The 19,536-nt window shown below is 59.8% G+C and overlaps 6 protein-coding genes across 6 annotated transcripts; 4 read left to right on the forward strand and 2 right to left on the reverse strand.

Annotated features, from left to right (window-relative positions):
• Positions 1-2,773: 2,773 nt before the first annotated feature.
• On the forward strand, positions 2,774-5,412 carry COLE_01691 (uncharacterized protein; the record flags this gene model as incomplete). The annotated part of the gene is made up of 3 exons (XM_018426893.2): positions 2,774-3,713; positions 3,746-4,698; positions 4,732-5,412. The coding sequence occupies 3 exons, from the start codon at positions 2,774-2,776 to the stop codon at positions 5,410-5,412; spliced, it is 2,574 nt and encodes an 857-aa protein (XP_018276761.1).
• An 86-nt stretch (positions 5,413-5,498) lies between these two features.
• On the reverse strand, positions 5,499-6,539 carry COLE_01692 (uncharacterized protein; the record flags this gene model as incomplete). The annotated part of the gene is made up of 2 exons (XM_065626164.1): positions 5,499-6,044; positions 6,081-6,539. The coding sequence occupies 2 exons, from the start codon at positions 6,537-6,539 to the stop codon at positions 5,499-5,501; spliced, it is 1,005 nt and encodes a 334-aa protein (XP_065482433.1).
• A 2,057-nt stretch (positions 6,540-8,596) lies between these two features.
• On the forward strand, positions 8,597-9,332 carry COLE_01693 (uncharacterized protein; the record flags this gene model as incomplete). The annotated part of the gene is made up of 3 exons (XM_018424861.1): positions 8,597-8,845; positions 8,879-9,077; positions 9,124-9,332. 3 exons carry the CDS (start codon positions 8,597-8,599, stop codon positions 9,330-9,332), a joined length of 657 nt encoding a protein of 218 aa, XP_018276759.1.
• A 130-nt stretch (positions 9,333-9,462) lies between these two features.
• Positions 9,463-11,101, reverse strand: COLE_01694 (uncharacterized protein; the record flags this gene model as incomplete). The annotated part of the gene is made up of 2 exons (XM_018426892.2): positions 9,463-10,688; positions 10,735-11,101. 2 exons carry the CDS (start codon positions 11,099-11,101, stop codon positions 9,463-9,465), a joined length of 1,593 nt encoding a protein of 530 aa, XP_018276758.1.
• Positions 11,102-11,435: 334 nt separating this feature from the next.
• COLE_01695 (uncharacterized protein) lies at positions 11,436-15,573 on the forward strand (the record flags this gene model as incomplete). The annotated part of the gene is made up of 9 exons (XM_018420949.2): positions 11,436-11,517; positions 11,570-11,613; positions 11,653-11,806; positions 11,850-12,076; positions 12,112-12,548; positions 12,582-13,959; positions 13,999-14,184; positions 14,222-14,653; positions 14,689-15,573. The coding sequence occupies 9 exons, from the start codon at positions 11,436-11,438 to the stop codon at positions 15,571-15,573; spliced, it is 3,825 nt and encodes a 1,274-aa protein (XP_018276757.1).
• Positions 15,574-16,834: 1,261 nt separating this feature from the next.
• On the forward strand, positions 16,835-19,189 carry COLE_01696 (uncharacterized protein; the record flags this gene model as incomplete). Its single annotated transcript, XM_018423984.2, has 1 exon — positions 16,835-19,189. One exon carries the CDS (start codon positions 16,835-16,837, stop codon positions 19,187-19,189), a length of 2,355 nt encoding a protein of 784 aa, XP_018276756.1.
• Between the last annotated feature and the right edge of the window lie 347 nt (positions 19,190-19,536).

A 19,536-nucleotide genomic window follows, 5' to 3' on the forward strand; every position in this document is an offset into this window, starting at 1 on the left:
TGACGATGGGAACCGAGGAAGACGCGAGCGCTATCGCCTCACGCGCCACCATCGTTCCCCAACCCTCGGCCGTCTCCGACAGCGTCTGACTCGAACGATCAGTGCGATATAAACAATCTCGTGCGCAACTCCCACCCATACTTTGCACACTGATCGCCATTGCCACCACCAAGGACAATGCCCTGTACTGGTGACGAACACGGGACGAACGCCGGTAGTGAGCCGCATCTCGCCGCCACTGACCCAGATTTTTGCAGCTGGCGCTTTACGACGGCGTGGGCATGCGTGTACTGTCGCCGTACCCCGCCTGACAAGTGGAATGAGGCTTAGTATGGGTGGCGAGAACGGCGGACTGGAGAACGCATACCTGAGTTGATGAAGAAGTTGCTTTGTGCCCCATTGTATGAATGCTATGAAATGCTGCGGTTCTATCCTGCGGACGCCCGATTGATCCTGGGTAATGAGTCGCTGCTTATGCCCATCCATATGTGATATGCAGCATGCGAATACTTTACAGCCTGTTCACTGGACCTCCTACTCTCGACAGTGGTGTGGCGTCGCCTCGTGCAGAAGGCATATTATCATGTCCAAGCTTCTTGGGTGGAAAGACAACCCCTCGCTGCGGGCCTCACTTGCGGGCGGCTCTCGCTTCAGAGGTTTTGCAGTAATCCGGAGGAGCAGGCAGGTGATCACAAGAAGTCCGTGCGAAGGTTACGGGAAGTTAATTTTGTAGTGCAGGGCGAATTGTTATGCGACCGACCGACAATGCTGGGGCGCACACGGATGAGGATGAGGCCACACACGAGGGGCAGCAGACTGGTCGAGGCTGTTTCTACACCATGCATGGAAAGCTTCGGCAAGAGGTCGAGCCATCATCACCCGCCTCTGTCGCATGGAAAGCAAGATCCCTGCGGCATCCGATGGACTCATGTGTGCTGATTGTTGTGTGGGACACCCCTGGCACCTCCTTGAAACTGGCTGAAATCCGCTAAACTCATATTTGCCTCTACACTGCACAGCAATAAAATCTTGCAACGTCAGAGTGCTGAAGTTTGGCTCGATGGCGCGTCACCGTGCCAGGTGATGCAGAGGGGGTCTGTGCGAAACAGGATGGTGCGAGTAATCTCGCTCGGCACCCTCGCCCTTCCGTTACTCCGATATCTGAGGCCATCGAGTGACATCCATTTGCCACCTGATACACCGGACAAAACGCTTTCCTTGATTGATTCTGGTGATACCCTCAGTTCACCGTCACTCTCCATCAGCAATTTAGCTCGACAGCACCGCTATCCCGGCTCCCGCCATCACACAGCAGCTTCATAAGAGCCCATCGACCTCTCCCTTCTATACTACCCGCCTGACCAACTCGCATCGCTTTGCCTTGCCAGATCTCCACTCCTCTATCTACGCGCCTCCGCCTCACTTAACCCCATCACATCATGTCGATCAAGCTCGTCTGCCCTGGCACCTTCGACGGCGAGAACCGCGGCTGTGAGTCTCTTCAGAGCGAAGGCGAAGGTAAAAACACTGATTGCAGGGCCCTGTGACTATGTCTACTGTCCCGAAGAGGACGTTCTGTACTGCAACTTTTGCCTCCGCGACGAGCCGCCGGCGCCTCAGGCGCAGCCCAAGGCTCCTTCGGTTCAGCAAGGACTGTCGCAGATCGCTGTGTCCGCTAGCGCTGCGTCGGCGTAAGATAGCGCTAAGCGTAGAGCTGTAAACGTTGTACACTACCGAGACATACGATTTTCGAGTTGTAACTCGCTATGGAGCAAACCCCTGAAGAAGGCGAGCAAGAGCAAGAAACCATGGGTCTGATCGTGTCTCCTCTGCGTTTGCATCCCCCTCAGGCAATAGCGTTCGGCATCGCCCAAGTCGTTGCAGGACGCTCCAGGAGAGGGTTTGGGAAGTTCATTCCAGCGTTGCCGTGCAGGAGAGTCACCGCGGAAGTGGGACAGTGCTGATCTTCCAATGCTCCTCTGCTGTCGCTCCCTGACTCACCCACAACTTATCGTCACACTCACTTTGACGCCGACACACCAGACGAATTACGCCAATTCGCCACCCGATACGCGGAGCTCCGAACATGTCTTTTGTGATGGCAAGTCTAACATTGGTGGAGGCGCTTGCAGCAGGGGCCACCCGCTGCCGCCTGAAAATGTCGTGTCTGAAGTTACAGTGCCCCCCGGTTCAGGCCACCAGACATCACGTGTTGCCTGCCATGCTCGCCCTCCGGTGGGCATCAGAGGCTGGGCGCATTCACCTCAAAACCCACCCTCAACAGTAGGCCTTGCGTTCCTTCATCGCCCATACCCCCTTGCCATCCAACATGAGAAGGACCTGATTGCTACTATTGCTGGTGTAACGACATTGGGAAGCGGTGGCAGCAGAGACCATTTGGGAGGACAGCTGGCATTACATTTGCTGCTTCTTTGGGAGCTGTATCTCTGACGGAGGAAGCCCGTTGGGAGGCAGAAGCAGATGGAGGCAGGGCCATGTCAGACCGACGTTGTATCAGTGTTGTGCATCACGATTTAGCTGACTATTCCCAAGTGGTGTGAGTTGCATAATAAGTTCTGTTTGTCTGTACGCAGTCAGTTGGAACGCGTCAAATGGAACTCGCGCAACACTTGTCTCGAGACAGTTGCAGATCGCTCCTCGCATACCGTGTGCCACAGAGGTCGCCCTCCACCCGTGCCTGAATCCTCCACTCCCAAGTTCCAGCTCACCTCCACACAACCCATCGCCTTTCCACCAACAACACCCTCATGAGATGACCACGGCCGCCTCCCTTTCCCCCTCCCCGCTCACCACGGCGGCACCATCACCGGCACCGCTTGATCCGCGCGACATCACCGAACCAGACCAAATCGCGGCGCAGCTCGCCCTGCTGACGCGCCGCGAGGCCGACCTCACACTCGCCCTAAACGCGCTAATCGCGGACCGCACTCAGGTGGACGGCGCGCTCGCCCACCTCCGTGACCTTACGGGAGAGGTTGATGCTCTTTCCTCCGAGGTGGACGGGTACCGAGCGCCGACGCGGTTCGACACTCCGACGCGCAAGGGACGTATGTCGGCGCTCTCTCCCCCTCAGACTTCCACTCCTCGCCTCTCGTCTCCTCGAATCGGGAGTCCTCGCGACTCACCCGCCCCGCGTATTGGGCAAGGTACATTTTCCTCTCGTGGACTTGGGCTGCAAGATGGGGAGGGGGATGAGGGGGATGGGCTTTTGGCCCGCGTATCGCGTGTGTGGGAGACGAGCGAGCGCGTCGGCGGCAAGGTCCGCAAGCTCGACGACGAGATAGGACGTGTACGCGAGGCCGCAGATGTGGTGACAGAGGTGCTCGAGCTCAAGAATGCGCTCGCGACACTCGAGGGCGCAATCGAAAAGGCCGACTGGGAGGGCGCAGCACGCGCATGCCGTCGAGCCATGAGTGTGCGCGACGAGGTCACGCACGGCGGCTTCGCGGGCTCAGTCGTCCCCACGCCGCAGAACCCTCTGCCTCCTCCGCAGCAGCTTGCTGAGCTGCGCGGCATACTTCTGCAGACATTTCGACGAGAGTTTGATGCTGCCGCTGAGCGGCGCGATGAGCATGAGGTGTCGCGGTACTTCCGCCTGTGGCCTGGCATCGGCGCCGAAAACGAGGGCCTCGAGGCGTATGGCAACTTTGTTGTGTCGCTGGTCAAGGGCCGTTCTTCGGCAGCTGGCAAACGTGAGATCCTACTGTGATCCTGCTGACTTCAGCTTCGTCGCCGTTATACTACATCTCGCAACTCACCTCCCTCCTCGAGTCTATTGCGCACATTATCGACCAGCACCAGCCGGTTGTCGACAAGTACTACGGGGCAGGGCGTATGCGTACTGTCGTCGGGCGGCTCGTGGGTGAAAGCGACCGAGTAGTGCGCAATCTCGTGGAAGGATGGGAGGAGGAGCGCCGGGTCGGCCGACTGATCAGCGACACCAAGGCGTCGCGTTTCGCATTTCTCTCCAACCCCTCTGCATTGCCACCCCTGTTCGCAAGTCTTGCGCACGGCACTGTTCCAGGCGCAGCAGGGCAGATTAGTCTGTCTTCGCTGGCCAACACAACATCCAACGTGGCAAGCGCATTGCAGTCGTACGCGCCGCGTGTGGCCAAGACATCCACCGGGCCAGCGCCAACTCCCGTCCCCGAAGAGGAGCCTGGGCCAGATCCGCGCGACGTCGATCGCGTTCTCGGTGAACTCGTTGCGTTGAGTGGGCGATGGGCTCTCTTCCGCCGCTTCGTGCACTCTCGTCTCTCCGAGTCCGATGAAGAGGAGAAGGACGACGACACGGACCTCGAAGTCGTCGAGCAGAGTGGCTCGCAGCGCGCTATCGAGAACATGCTGCGCACATACTACGAGCCCCTCGAGTTGTGGTACCTGCGCTCCAGCATTGAGAAGGCGCATCGCCTAGACCTGCCCGACACATCGACCAAGCCACACCTGAGCTCGATACTGGACGACACATTCTACCTCATCAAGGTTGTATTGAACCGCGTCCTCTCCTCCGGCAGTTTGACCGCTCTGCGCTCACTGCGTGAGCGCATCAGCACCGTGTTGGAGAAGGACTACGCCGCCGTGCTCTCCAAGAAGATGGAGCGGGTGTACGCCCAGCCGGTGACGTACGACCGTGCTGAGAAGGCTCTCCGCGAGAAGGACCAGAAGGAGACCTACATCGTGAGTCGTCCTCGATGAGCGCAGCTCACACAGATCTTCCTCAACGACCTAGACGTGAGCGCCGACTACGCCGAGCGGCTGCTGCTTGAGACGCGTGAGAACATGCCCTCGGCATGGCTGCCGCGCGAGCATCGCGCCGTGCTCGACGAGCTCGACGTGTTGTCCGACCTCGCCGCGCACTTCCGCAGTGCGGCACGGAGCGGTCTTGAGCAGTTCTTCGGACAGGCGGTCCGTCCGCGTCTCCGCCCCCTCCTCGACGAGTGTTACCGTGATGTGACGTACGCGTTGAGCGAGGACGCCTTCGCCGACGCCGAGGACCAGGATCTCGTCCGCCGCCGCTTTGTGCGCGGGTGGGAGAGCTTGATGGACGGGTACAGGTCGTCGTTCACCGACCACAACTACCAGATCTTCTACACGATGACGGTCGAAACGCTCGTGCGGCCGTGGGAGAAGATGGTCATGGGCATGGGCTTCACCGAGCTCGGCGCAATCCGCTACGAGCGTGATGTGCGTGCTGTTTCCAATTATCTTTCCACGCAGGCGAGTTATGGCGGCGCTCGTGACAAGTTCACGCGTCTGCAACAGATCGCGACCGTGCTCAACCTTGACGCCGAGGAGGACCCAGACGAGTTCTACTCCAACTCAGGCATCCCATGGCGTCTCAGTCGCAACGAGTACAACACTGTCGCTGGGCTTCGGCAGTTCCAGATGTAGCCCACATGCACTTCATGCCACACCACATCATGCCATGCCATGCCATGCAATACAGTACAAAGTCTATCAACGCCTGGGGCTCTAGTTTAGTTGGGTCTTCTTACTCTGGCGACCAGACCGATCTCCGTCGGCGCCGTGTCGCTCCGCTCGCTCGTCGTGTCCGTCACATCAGGGTTTGTGGAGTCTTCGGTCGTCTCCGTCGCGCCCGACACGGTTTCGGCGGGGTCTACCTCGCTGTGCGCGCGAGTTGTATCCTCGCTTCTCCCAATGCCCATCGCCTCAACCTCCAACCACCCCAGCACGCGCTGATGCGGTTTGACCTCTTGGCGACCGCGCTCCACGGCATCCTCGCCCGCTTTGCGCATCGCGCTGACGAGGTCGCGTAGCCGGTCCCATCGCTTCTCCACCTCTGGGTCCTCCATCTCGTCGTCGCCCCATGAGCCTGAAGAGTCGGGATCTTCCTCCGCCGATAGTGGGGCAGGTTCAAGGACCGGACGCTCCGGAACTCCAGAGCGCGCATCCCGAAGTGCACGTCTTAGGCGGACGATCTCGCCCTGCTGCTTGACCTTGGTGGTCTCCAGCATGCGGTTGATATTCATAAGCGACGAGTTCGAAATCTCGAGGTCGGCAATCTATCGTCAGCGATGCATCGTCGCGAGCCCACCCACCTTACGCTCCCACTTGTCGCGAGCGAGCTCCATCTCAGCTGAAGGGCTCAGCTCGAGCAGGTTGCTGTCAATCTCCGCCTCGAGGTCGATGTCATCGTCGCTATGGTGATCGTCGCTGTGATCGTAGCTCGACTCGTCGCCAGTGCTCCCGGCCCAGTGTCGAGAAGTCGGCAACGGTTTGCGCGACTTGCCGTTGGGAATTGTATTGGACCACGGCATGACCGCCTCGGGCGACACACGTGCGCGTGGGGAGATGCTCTTGCGAAGCCCGACTACGCTTGTCTCGCCCTGGCCGCTTTCACTCCCAGAGGAGAATCGTCGCGATCCGAAGCTCGCTGGCTTCAATGACAGATACTCTGAAGCTTCAGGAGTCCGTGCGGGCGTCATAATCGGTAGGGCCACAGTTCGCAATTCTGGGCTTTCAGGTGGTGCAGGGAAGGATGGGTGCGCGCTCTGCATGGGGTTCCATGGAAGTGGCGCGCGCTTTCGCTCCAGCCCGAGTGCGCCATTTCCGCTCCGTGGCGAAGTCGGGGCTGACGCGGTCGCCAGAGATCCTAGTCCGAGATGCGCCAAATGGGCGTGCAGTGCGGTGGAGGGAGAAGCGAGTTGGAGCGAGGGGCGCACAGGTGACGAATGATTGGACGACGGTTCGTGCTCTTGCTCATTGCCGTTGAGCGCCCCTTGCTCTATCGTAGGAGGGGATGGCAGTGCCCTTGGGGTAAGCGTGCTAGGAGACAGCAGCGATGAGCTTATCGGTGCCGATGTCGTTGGTAACAAGTGTTGGGTCAAGTTCTCGGATGAGGTTGTGACTTCGGCGAGAGCCGAGAGCCGTGGACCTTCTGTCGCCTGGCGCATGGCACCTCGAGGAATGTCGGTCGATGAGGAAGGGGATTGCGACGATGGAGGGGTGCCGGCGGCGGTTGGAACGAGGCGAGGAGATGACTCGTTGGATCGCCTCCTAGGAACCCCTACGCTGCCAGTGCTGGGATTTCTCGACACGGTAGGACGGGGCGGCGAGGATTGTCCAGAAGCTTGGCGAGACAGTGTTCGCGAGTTTGTGGACAGTTGGGAATTGCTCGAGTCTGAGCGCGGACCAGGAGTAAAAGACGCCGACCGCACATGGACAGGCCGGGCATTGAGGGGCACCTCAACATCGCTGGCTCCGGCACCGGCGAGGTTCGCCCGGAACCTGCTCCCTGTGGTGGCATTGAATGCGCCCTGGTCAGGTTGGGGGCTCCGGGATGACGGCGTCGAACTTGTCGAGGTGTTTCCCAAGACTGATGATGATCTGCGGACGTGCACGACGGTCGGGGTTGAGGCACCCGACGGCATCGCTGAGCCTGGGAGAGACGCACCCGAGCGGTGGGCTGGCGGGGTGGCGCGCGCTCCAGCCCCTGCCCTTGCCACCAGGGGTCGGTGACCGAGTGCAGAGCTTGCGCGCGAGGCGCTCGGTCCGCCGACTTCGGAGCGCGGCGTGCTTCGCGCAGATCCATCAGCGCGGATGCTCGTGTTTGATGGAACGCGCACGACGCCTGGACGCGGAGACGGGAGTGCGGCGGCGGGGGAGTGTGAGCCGCCAATGATATTGGCTGGGTTGATATGCGCTTTGAGCCGGGGTTGGGTAGCGAGCGGAGTGGAAGGGCCAGACGGTGCAGGCGAGCTGCTCAGAGACACCTGGGTGGCGGCCTAGCGTCAGTGTTGTGTCGCTGTAGGGGCGGGAGGGGTTGCAGCATGTGCCGAGAGCGGAACGGCTGCGGAGGAACGTGATGGGATGCCGTCCATACCTTTCGGCGGTGGGGGTTGACCCGGACAGAACTTGTGCGGTCTGCCATGTCGCGAGAGTGCCGAGGAAATGGGCCTAGCGAAGGCTCATTTGTGGGTAGATGACGAGAAGGAGAGGACAAGATGGGAGGTGATGATGAGGAGGAGATGTTGGTGGTCGTGGTTGATCGCAGTGCAGGAGGAATGGCGTCGTAGTCGTCATGGATCCCAGTCCAGCGAGCCCAGGGGCCATGTCACACCTGCACAGGGTGGGACAATAGTCATTAATACACTTGAGGATTAGCACTGATTACTATTTAGACCACGTGGGACATACAGTGCTTACTACGCATTCTAAACAGGATTAGGAAGAGTCTAATAGCTCACCGTGTTACGTTAGACCACCGTGGGTCGTGTTGTATTGCTCTTGAACATCTTGTGGTCGCATCTTCTCCCTTGTCCACCATCCCATTGTTCTTGCACCCATTGTCCTTTCTCCCTCATCCATCCACCCATCCATCCCCTCCATCTCTCCCGTCCCTCTCACCCCCCTCAGCTCCCCCCGCAAGCCCCCTTGGAGCATCCCGACTGCTCGCGACAGCCGCCTTGGCAGACTGGCGCCTACATACCTCATCATCCCGACCGCGACTGCCGCCCGCTTCGCGTGACTACCCCGTCACCCCTCGCCTAGTGGCTTCTTGCTGCTTTCTGCTTTCCTCATCACATTCGTCGCTATGAACAGCTTTCCCAACGCTATGCCCCCCCAATTTCATCCGGGACAGATGCCTTTTCCCGGCGCGCCAGGCGTCCCCGGTCTGCCGCAAGGCATGCCTGGAGTGCCCGGTGTACCAGGTCTCCCACAAGGCATGGTGCCCGGCATGCAGATGATGGGTGGCGGTGTCGACCCCGTGCAGCAGCAACAGCTCTTTATTGCGCAGCAGCAACAGCTCGCCGCGGCGCAGGCGCGCGCAATGAGCTCGGCCACCAAGAAGAAGCAGGGCAAGGTAGCTCACCATCTGGTATATAGCTGACAGCAGAAGGGACCGCAGGCCCCCGCACTTCCTCGGCAGATGGCGCCGCCTGGGACCGATCACTATGCGAAGGGTGCAATGGCGGCGGACTCGATCGAGCCGTGGGCAGATGCGCTCGACGAGCTCGACCCTCGCGAGCTCGCAATGAGCCGATTCCGCGCACGCAACGAGGTCATGGCCGAAATCTTTGGCCCAGAGCGTATCCGTGAGTACAGTCGGCACGCCTGTGTGGGCCCGCCGCTAATGTACAGAGACAATACCAACCAAGGACGCCGACGCGTGGGCTGGTTTTGGCCCTCCCGGCGAGAGCCTGGAAGCAAAGGTCGTCGCACTCGAGAAGGACAACGCCGAGCTTGAGGCCAAGTTTGACGCGGATATTGAGGCGTTTAGGAAGCGCTTGGAGGAGGCGGATGGCGGGAACGAAGCAGCTGCCGCAGCCGTCGTTGCAGGCTCGAATTAGGCTAACGAGGTGGGAAGCAGAACTGTATAACTAGTAGCAACCGATATGGCAGCACGTGCCATCACATCAGCCTCAACAAACTGATAATAACCGGACGATACAGTAAAGTCACAAACTAAAGGCTACACGGCTATGCCACGACTAACACCTCTCCTCTGGGACCGATCAATGCAAAGCGCGCCCCCTCAAAAGGCCTCCGACCCTCCGTCTCCCACCAGTGCAACCACGTGCGGATGCTCAGTGCGAGCGCGGCGTCACAATAGATCCGCAAGTGATCGCCAACCTCGACGCGGACCGGGGTCCGCTCCCTCGCATGGGGTGGGACGTATTGGTGCGCTGCGAGCGGTGCTGAGGGCGGCAACGCGAGATAAGGGTCGGGCTTGGGGCCAGAGAAGGCCAGGTGGAGCGCTCCGTACTGCGAGGGGTCGCGCCATGCAGGTTCGAACCGCTCTTTGAGGAAAGCGTTGAGGAGAGCTGGAGTCCATCTCACCACAATGGGTTTGGAGCGCGATGATTCGCTCGCCCTGGCATCAAATTCGGCACGCGACGCCCATGGCCGCGCCGAATCATTTGTCACGGGATCCTCGAGGCCAGGTATGATCACGGGTCCATGGATGGGAATCAACCAGTACACCCTCGCCCGGGCATGCTTGCAGTAGTGGGCCACATCCGGGTGCAGTGGGTGATTCAAACTTGCGAGATTGCGCGGCGGACGAAAAGCATCGTCGCGCTCGAGGAGGGGTGGCCGGCGAATGGCAGGGGCAGGATACACTGGCCGGGAGATGCATTTCCAAAACGCACCACAACCGACAGTCACGGTATCTCGCCACCAAGCACGGCGCACGCGTGCGTCCTTGACGTAGTCATTGGGGAGGGGAAGATCTTTTCTTGAGGGTGTCGACAGCGCGGAGGAAGGTGGAGCGCGGTGAACACCAGGCGGCGAGGGCGGTAGAATGCGCTCGCGCCGTGGTGGGTGCTTGAACGAAGACGAAGGCGGGCGCTTCTTGGAGCGAGAGTCCACAGCAGAGTTCAGCGAGGACGGAGGTGAGGGACGATCACAGAAATGTGACGAGGGCGAGCACTGGGTCACGAATCGTGGCGAGCTGGGCGCAGAGCGCCCCTTGCCCTTGTCTCTTCGCCACGGGGTTGCTGTCGGCCACACCAGCTCGAACTCGGCCATGTCATCGAGTGCCGGGTCGAGGTCGCCCTCCGTGCCAAAGTCAGACCAGTCTGGAACATCACTGCCAAAACGGGGCAGGTGCCCAATATCGGGGTGTGGTGGAAGAGCCGGCAGATCGCGCGCTGTGGGTGGTAAGAAGGGCGGAGCGTACACGCACGACCACGTTGGGAGATTGCCTATCATCAGGCTGTGTACATGGACGATTTGTTGAGCAGTGCTTACATGAACAGGGATACGCTAGCGGGGCTGACCGCCACTCGACGCCATCAGAGCTCGCGACAGCATTGTAGTGATGCGGATGGTGTGAAGTGCTGGGATCCCAGAGGCGCCTCCACGGACGGACGGGGATGAGCGGCTTACGCAACGCGTTGGTCGCATCAGAGATGGCCTCGAGGCCAGTAAGATGGGCTGTGCGGAACTCGGCATCGGTGGGCGCGCCGGAGTGCGCGAGGACCAGGTTGTGATGACCTGTGAGGGGTGCGCTGGAGAGGTCAGAGTCTTGGAGCTGGAGCGAGTCTTGTGTGTGAGAGATGGAGTTTGAGGCGCGCGCAGTGGTGCGTGTTGCGCGGCCTCGCCCTCGTGGGGGCATGAGGATGACAAGATGATAAAGAGGATTGAGTGGAGAGCGAGGAGCGGGAGGAGCCGAGTGATGGTGGTTGACTGGACTCGGGTGATGAGGAAGATGTAAACAAAGGGTTACGTAATTTGAGACGCGCACATGCCGGGTGACGCGTCTGTGGCTCACCCAAAGCATGGGGAGCCGAGGAAGGAAAGGGGGAGGGCAAGAACAAGATCCTGGCAGCCTGACGGGGTTGCCCGCTGCCTTGTTATTGATTACCTTCCTTCTCCTCGATCCCATCTTCCACTCCACCAACCACCATCCACTATCCTCCTCCTCGCCATCCACCACATCCCCACTTACAATGTCCAACTCGACCCTCCCCGCCGAACCACGGCGTGGTGCCCGTGCTCGCAAGCAGGTCGATCGGTTTGCTCCTCAGAACGGTGCGTCCACGCTCCCCACTGCGACGCGTCGCGGGAAGGTGGCTAATGACAGGCAAGACGCGTCACGACGCAGAAGACAGTGATGCTTCAGACGAGGTGAGCTCACATCATCTATCATTGGGTGTCTGACGACAGTCTGAAAGTGAGGACGAGCGACCACAACCTCGCAAGCGCAAAGCGAAAGCGTCGCGCGCGCCACCAGCGCCCAAACGTCTTAAAGTGCCCAAGACCGTTCCCGCCGCCGAAGTCGAGCCTGTCGAGGGCTTGAAGAATGATTCTTCCTTGTTCAGTGCGTTGTCAACTAATCTCTGGATATTCTTCGCTGACGCCAGACGCGCTGCTACAACCAGACGTCGCCCTGGAGCCGCTGGTAGACGATTGGGTGCATGCGTACCAAGGCGCTGCCGATGATGCCGCTGCCGAGAAGGCTGCAGTCCACGAGCTCGTACTCTTCATTATCCGCGCCTGTGGGCTTTCCGCCGACGTGGACGAGAACGAGGCCGTCGACCTGGACGGTACCGGCGAGGCTGTCGACCGTATCCAGGAAGAGAGTGTGATGGTGCGTGGGAGTGTCGGTTGCCAGCTGACCAGAAGAGCAACGCTGCTACCTATCCCCTCATTGCGAAAGGGAAACAGCTGAAGTCGTTCAAGAGCCATCTCTCCAGCGTCATTCAGCATCTTGTCGAGTCGCTTCAAATCTCTGGCTTGATCTACGAAGATAACGATTCCACAAAGCATTCGCAGGCCATTATGCCGCTCCTTCTCGCATGGCTTGGCTCCATGTCATCTTCACCTATCCGCTCCATCCGCCACACATCCACATTCATTAGTCTCAAGGTGCACTCTGCCCTTTGTGACGCTGCCGCGCATGTCAGCAAGGACTTGAGCGTCAAGCAGCGGCAGAAGGAAGCAGAAGCGAAGAAGAGCGGTGCATCCGCCAAGAAGCGCGCAAAGGATGCGGAGACTAAGGTCAAGGAATCTCACGCCCACAAGGTCCGCCTTGAGGCGCACATGAAAGAGATTTTCGATGTGTAAGTCACGATCATTTGCAGAGCTGAAGGCAGCATCTTCATTCACCGTGTCCGCGATACCGATCCCGCCATTCGCACAGATTGCGTGAGGGAGCTCGGCGTCTGGGTAAAGAAGTTCCCGGAGAAGTACGCAACCAACACCTACCTCAACTACTTTGTTCGCGAGTGTAACGACCCCGATGGCAGCGCGCGCCTCGAGACGGTCAAGGCTCTGTCGGGGCTATTCTCCAACCCATCACTCGCAAACAATGCCAGCTCGTTCACCTTGCGCTTGGCACCACGTCTGATCAAGATTGCGTCGCTTGACGTCGAGACGCCTGTTCGCACCAACGCTATCAACGTTATCACATTGATTGACAAGACTGGCGCCCTCCAAGATGAAATGGAAGAGGACCGGGAAAAGGTGGCACGCCTGATCTTTGACCAGGAGCCGAAAGTGCGCAATGCGGCCGCTGGGTTTGTCAAGAACCTCTGGCATGAGCGCGCAGAGCACCTTCAGGCTGAGTGGAAGTCTCTGCGGGCAGGGAAAAAGAAGCGCGCGGCCAACGTGAAGGAAAAGGAGCTGGAAGAACGGCTGCGCTGGAAGACTCTTGCTACCCTCCTTGTGCAAACTGCGCGTGGGCTCACCGACCAGCCTGACGAGAGCCCGAGCGCGTCTCAAGCCGACCTCACTTCCATCCCCGACACTGACGCCATCACTCGCGCTGAGGCCGCAGCGGACGGCCTCTGGCCGCTGCTCCCGGAGCAGCAGGAGGAGCTAGCTGATTATCTGCTGTTGGACCACTCCACCCATGAGCAGGACATGTGGCTTCTTACAGAGGAGGAAGAAGACTTCATGCTGGGTATGCTCATTGCCTCCATTAAACGGATGGACGAGGAGGATGACGAGAGCACCAAGTCGCTCATGGGCATCCTACCTCGATTGTTCACCAAGCACCAGTCTGAGCCGTCCCGCATCGCAGGCATCCTGTCCATCCCGGAGCACATGAACCTGCAACTCTACCTTGACATGCGCAAGACGCCCGCATATGAAGCCCTCTGGACGGATGTCACAAATCAGTTCCTCAAGCACACAGACGCCAATGTTCTCCAGGCCGCGATCCGCGCAATTAACAAGTTGGTTGAAAACTCCACCATGGAGTCCACCAACACGCCCAAGCTCGCTGAACTGGAGGAAGCCGTCTTTGCTTCGCTTCGTGACGCAGTCAACGGCGAAGACGTCTTCAGCATGCAGTTGGACGATGATGCCGCAACTCAGGTCGAGGCCATTCTTATGCGCGTGTCGCTCCTGGCTCGGAGTCGCGACGTTACATCAGCAATGATGGACGAGGAAGGCGGCCAGAGTAGCGGGTGGGCAATAATCAGCGAGTTCGCCAAGCGTGGTGGTCTTGGCTTCAAGCAAGAGTCCAAGGTGAGCAGAATCTATGTCACACCATGACTGACATCGCAGCTTGTTGCCTCGGCGATCAAGACTCTCCTGTTGCAGATCGGCTGGCTTACACGAAGTTTTACTGCTGCCAATGCTGAGGATGAGGAGAGGGTTGCAGCGTTGCAAGAGCGGCAGCAGGAAGCACTCGAGGTATTCGAGAAGTACGGCATCAGTGGTGGCCGAGCAACTGAGGCTGTCCGGCGTGAGGTGAGCTGAACAGCATTGCCATTACTGACCCGTGCAGGCGTTCCAGGCATTCATCCATCTCCACACGCTTTTTGCACCCAAAGCCACCGAGAAGCCCTCTCCCGCTGCCCAGGCGTGCCCCTTGGAGATGTCATCCATCCGTCAGCACAAGCTGGGCGGGGCCTTCCAAGCGATCGTGGAGCGTTACGCCTCTGACCGCGAGGAAGAAGACGAAGACGAGGATGAACTCACCTTCACTGCAGCTCAGCGCGACATCTTCTTCCTCGAGCTCGTGGCGGCATTCGTCGGAGCTTTGTGCATCGGCGTCCTCGACGTTGAGCTAGCCAAGGAGCCGTTGGCGCACTTTGGCCGCTTTGGAGCGAATTACGATTCACTCGTTAAGCGGCTCGTTGACGTCCTCCGAGACGAGGGCATCTATAACGGCGAGGCCACGACAGTCCAACATGTCGTCAGCGAGGCACTTCAGAATGTAAGGCAGCCCTGTTGCCGACAGCTAACACGCAGTCGTTTGGCACTTTCATCGACAGCACGGATGACTTGGAACCAAAAGCTCCGCTTGCCCTCGCACGGCTTTGCGCGCAGGCTTTCATTGTTCCTGGTTTGCATTTCACCGTGCTCAAGCAGATCCATCCAGATGACGTGTACGACATGCATATTCGGAACCTCGACTGGTTGTTCAAGCAGGTCGCGACGTTCAACAAGCAGATTGCGACGACCAAGGACAGCAAGGCGAGGCTGATAAAGCGCCGTTCAAGGGTTCTCATGTATATGAAGCCGCTGGCGCTGCTTCTCGGGCCGGTCACGGGGCGTGACGCCCTTCGCATTCGCGACCACCTGGAGAAACTGGTCGATGAATGTGGCGACGCAGCATACGTCCGCGGGACGCCGATGTACGGTGGGTATGAGCGGCGCTTGGTCAACATCGCGGGCAAGGACAAGGGGCTCAAGGTGGCGACGAAGAAGGCTGTTTCTAAGCCGTCCTCGAAGAGCAAAGCGGTCGTCGACGGCAGTGATGAGGAGTTGGACGAGCCGGAGATTGCCAACGGGCGCCACGTGGAGACCAACGAGCCGGCGGGGCTTGAAGAGGAAGTCGCTGAGGAGGAACCCGAAGAAGGGACCGAAGCCGGAGAGGGCTCGGCCATGGACGTCGATGAAGATGAGGATCTCGATGCAACGCCGACCAAGGCGTCCCAGGTTGAAGAAGCGACCCCAAAGAGGCGACGAGACAACTCGAGCCTTCCAGACCTCGAGCTGGACCCGGCTGTGATCCACGATGACGAGATCGACTTGGCATTTACCGACTTGCCCGACGAGCGTGCTCGTTCGCGCAGCCGGAGTCTGTCCGTGGAACCGACCGCCAAGCGTCGGAAGACGATTGTGCGTTACTGAACGCCTTGCTCGTTTCGGAGTAGCGTCATGTTGATAGTGAGAGTGGCGGGAGTAGCATCGCACAGTACAATAGTAAGAGTAGCAGCTTGGGTTGAGCGTGTTTGCATGTATCGTGCTTTGGGTTTCTTATTGGTTGGATGTAAGCGTGACTGACTTTGATGGCGCATGACCTGTGTAACGCGGATTGCGATTGATTTTTTGATCTCGAGGCCTCGAGGTGGGCAGGGCAATGGGCAGGATGGGATCGGGGTTGACCGACAAACAGCCAAGGTTCAAAGTCACACTGTCCGCCCTCATGCCGCCGTGAGTTTGCAAGGTTCCGGAATAAACTACAGAGGAGGAGGAGGAGGAGGAGGAGGAGGAGGAATTTGCCACACTGCCAAGTCACAACTTGAGGGACAGGAGGAGGAGCCGGCTCGCGCCGCAAGGCCGTGGAGCGCGTGTAATAGACCGTGCGCGCATCAAAGGCGTCGTGGGCCGTGGGGGAAGCGCTTGTCAATCTTGGTACATCTGTGCGCCCCGCGTTGTGGCTGCTATTGCCATCATTATTGCACCACTCGAGATATTTCCATGACTGGCGTGAGGAGCATGTTGAACGTGGGGCGCGTCTTGACGTGTATGCAAACTTGAATTAAATTGCATTCCTCGTCCTGTCCGCCTTCTGTGACATGACAATTGTCACGGCGTCACTCATCTTCAAGTTGCACCAAACATCTCTGTGCTGTCGTATGTAGTTGGGCTGCCCAAGCAGACGCAGCCAGGCCTTGATGATGGGTCCAGTGCACGCTCTCCCCGTGCCGTGCCCCCTCCACGCCCGCTCCGGCCTCGATAGATGCGTGGATGCAGCGACGGAAACGAGCGCGACAACTCAACTGACAGACATTAGGTCTGGGGCAGCGACAAGTGGCGTTTGAGAGCCCTGCCCTGCACTGTGATGTGCCTGATTTCCCCCGGGGGTAGTCTAACCGGACGCGGCCATCCATCAGCCGACCCTCAGGTAGAAGAAAACATGTCCGCCGTCCATCGCCATCTCTTCATCTCTCATCATCATCATCTCCCAGCATCTCGTCGCTCGTCATCATCCTCCCTCACACACACACACACATACATACACAAGACCACCATCGCCCCAACTACACAAGCATCCATGCTCAACATCTAATTACCCTATCCTTCACAGCCATCTCCCGCGCTGCCCACTCCCACGACTCTCCACAGTGGGGAGTGGCCTCACAGCACTAGCTGTCCACTCCCCCCCGTCATGTCGCAGGGGTCGAGCGGCGCGGGCAAGAGCCTCTGCGCACGCTCCAAATCGCCTTCCCGCTCCCCCTCGCCCTCTGCATCCCCTCGCCGCTCACCCCTAAAGCCCAAATCGTCCGCCATCAACATCCCTCGCCAGGCCCCTGCTCCCACCCACGACGTCCCCACATCGCGCAGCCTCAGCAGCCTCACCCAGAGTCTGGGCCGTGCCACGCTCACCTCCCACCGTCGCGCCGCCATTGACGAGTGGATGCGCGGCCTCGCACCATCTCCTCCGACCGAGCGGGCCGATACGCCTGCGTCGGTGGTCTCGAGCGTTGTCACGAGTAGTAGTGACTCTGTCCCCTCCCCTTCAATACGATCCAGGGCCCGCACCATCTCCACAACCACTTCGAGGTCGGCTACCCATGCTGTCCCGGCCCATGCCCATCCCAACCCCCCATCGCATCTCTCTCAACCCTCCCCCGCCCCACCACTCCCGGCCGGAAACGTCTCGGCGCGCGCCGCCCACTTCAATGCCCTCGCACGCGCTGCGACAGTGTCCTCACCGTCGCCCATGAAGGCCAAGGGCCGAAGGGAACCGGGCTTTGCGCGACCCACACGCTCCAGTTCCGCCAAGGTCGCCAAGTCGGTCGCCCCGACCCTCGGCCCCTCAACTTCAACCAGCCCCACTTCCATGGCCGCCTCCGTCGCGGCTTCGTCACCAGCGCCAGCAATTCCGTCTACGGCGCCGACCACCGCACCACCATCACCCAATTCACCCCACGCGGAGCCATCTGATCCGGAGAGCGAACCCGAGCCTGAGCCCCCGGCGCCCGGTCTCCGGCCTCTTCTCTTGCCGACAGGGAGCGTGCCCGAGCGCCGCAACCCAACACCGCAATGCACGGTGCGCAAGCGTCTGTCGCTTGTGCCATACAAGGTGGACTCGGCGGCCGAAGAAGTACATGCGAATCTCACTTCGCATTCGAGTAGCCCTGCTCGCTCAAAACTACATCGTCGTCACTCGTCGCTCGTGTACAGAAAGTCGGAGCCATCCACGACCTTCCCGAGCTCTCCCAGCAGCTCATCGTCCGATCTTCATCCCGCGGACCCCGAGGGCTTCCTGGATGGGTGCCGCTCAGAGCCAGGCTTCCGTGAGCGGAGACACGACACCATCGTGTCGGGCAATCTCGAGAGGCGCGAAAGTATCCTCCGCTCTCTTGTAAAGATGGAGAACCGCGAGCGTGAGGTGCGCGAAGCGATGGAGCGTCGTGGGTACGAGCCGCCACCAGGAGGCCTCCGTCGCCTCTCGCTGCAGGGAAGACCCGCACGCCGACGCTCGACGCCATGTTTGCCTTCACACTCGCCCATCGAGGGCTCACCAGAGTCAATTGCGCCCACACAGACCCTCGAAGCATCTCCGCCGCCGCCGCCGGAACGTGACCTCGAGGCTCCGGCTCCACAATCGCCGCAGTTTGGGGCTGAGGAGCTCCTCGTCGCCCTGGAGCCACAGATCACCCGAGAGACGGACATTAGCTCTGCCCCGACAACGCTTGGCCTCAATGGTCCCGGCTCGCGTGGCTCGCTGCTCCGACCCTCATCTATGTCGACGACCGCCACGGACGAGGAGCCGCGCGTACGATTCGCCACCCCTGACGACATGCGTGCCCAGTTCCGCCGCAAGATCCACCGCGAAACTACGCTGGCGCAGCTCACGGGTCCACCACGCTCCCGCCCACCAGTCGAGATATTCGACCATCACCACCTCGCCGCAATGCTCTCCAAGGAAGGAGACGCGGCGACGATGACGCCGGCCACATCGACGACAACGTCCATCGCGTCGGCGGAATCCCTCCCCCGGTATCGGCGACGCGCCGAGCCAGACGCCACCCCAGACTACGTTGCCTCCGCATACACTGGAGACGCGACTGCGGGCATTGAGGCCAGCTCGGGTTTTGGCCATGGGGGGGAGGAGGCACTCGGAGCCGTCGCGACAGCTCCGGGTCCGACGAGACGGTGCATGCCGTCGTGCGCGGGCGCCGCCGGCACCGCCGCAGCACGTTCTGCGGCGCCGGTGGTGCAGAGCTGGACAAGCTCGTGCACGACGAACACCGCTTCATCGCCGTTGGCGACGTCGACCCGCTCGATCACCTCCTGCCAGAGCCGCAGGAGGGGCCCAGTCTCTTCACAGCGCTGGGCCGTTGGTTCTGCCCCGTCGACGGCTCTTAGACAGAGCCGTCGTACTAGGGCAAGCGGGGCCTCCTCCTCCCACCGCCGGCAAGCGTGCCGGCGGGTTATCCCAAACGAAGTGTATACCCGGTGCAGAGATATCGCAGAGCGACATACCCCCGTTATAGTAATGGGTTGTAGGATTTGAAGTGAAGATGTATATCTGGACATTTGGACATCAGCGACAGCTGGAAGCACATGTAGGATCGGTCTGATACACGATCGAGATGTCGGAATGAAGTGAGACAACGGTTTCACTATGATGGCGAGAGGCAACATCGAGATTGCTCATTATCGTTGCCAGGCACCTATCAGCATTAGGGTTGCTGCAAATGTAATCAGCAGTGTTTCAGCTGATTGAACCGATATACCCACGTCATTGATACCTCCACCAAGTGCAACAACATCAACCCCCTCCTGAACAAGTTCTTGATCCCATCCAGCCGCCACCACATCCCTGTATCTTCCACATCTGCTCTTTTTCCCACTTCACTC

Source organism: Cutaneotrichosporon oleaginosum, assembly GCF_008065305.1.
Source record: "Cutaneotrichosporon oleaginosum strain ATCC 20508 chromosome Unknown ATCC20508_contig02, whole genome shotgun sequence".
NCBI lineage: Eukaryota > Fungi > Basidiomycota > Tremellomycetes > Trichosporonales > Trichosporonaceae > Cutaneotrichosporon > Cutaneotrichosporon oleaginosum.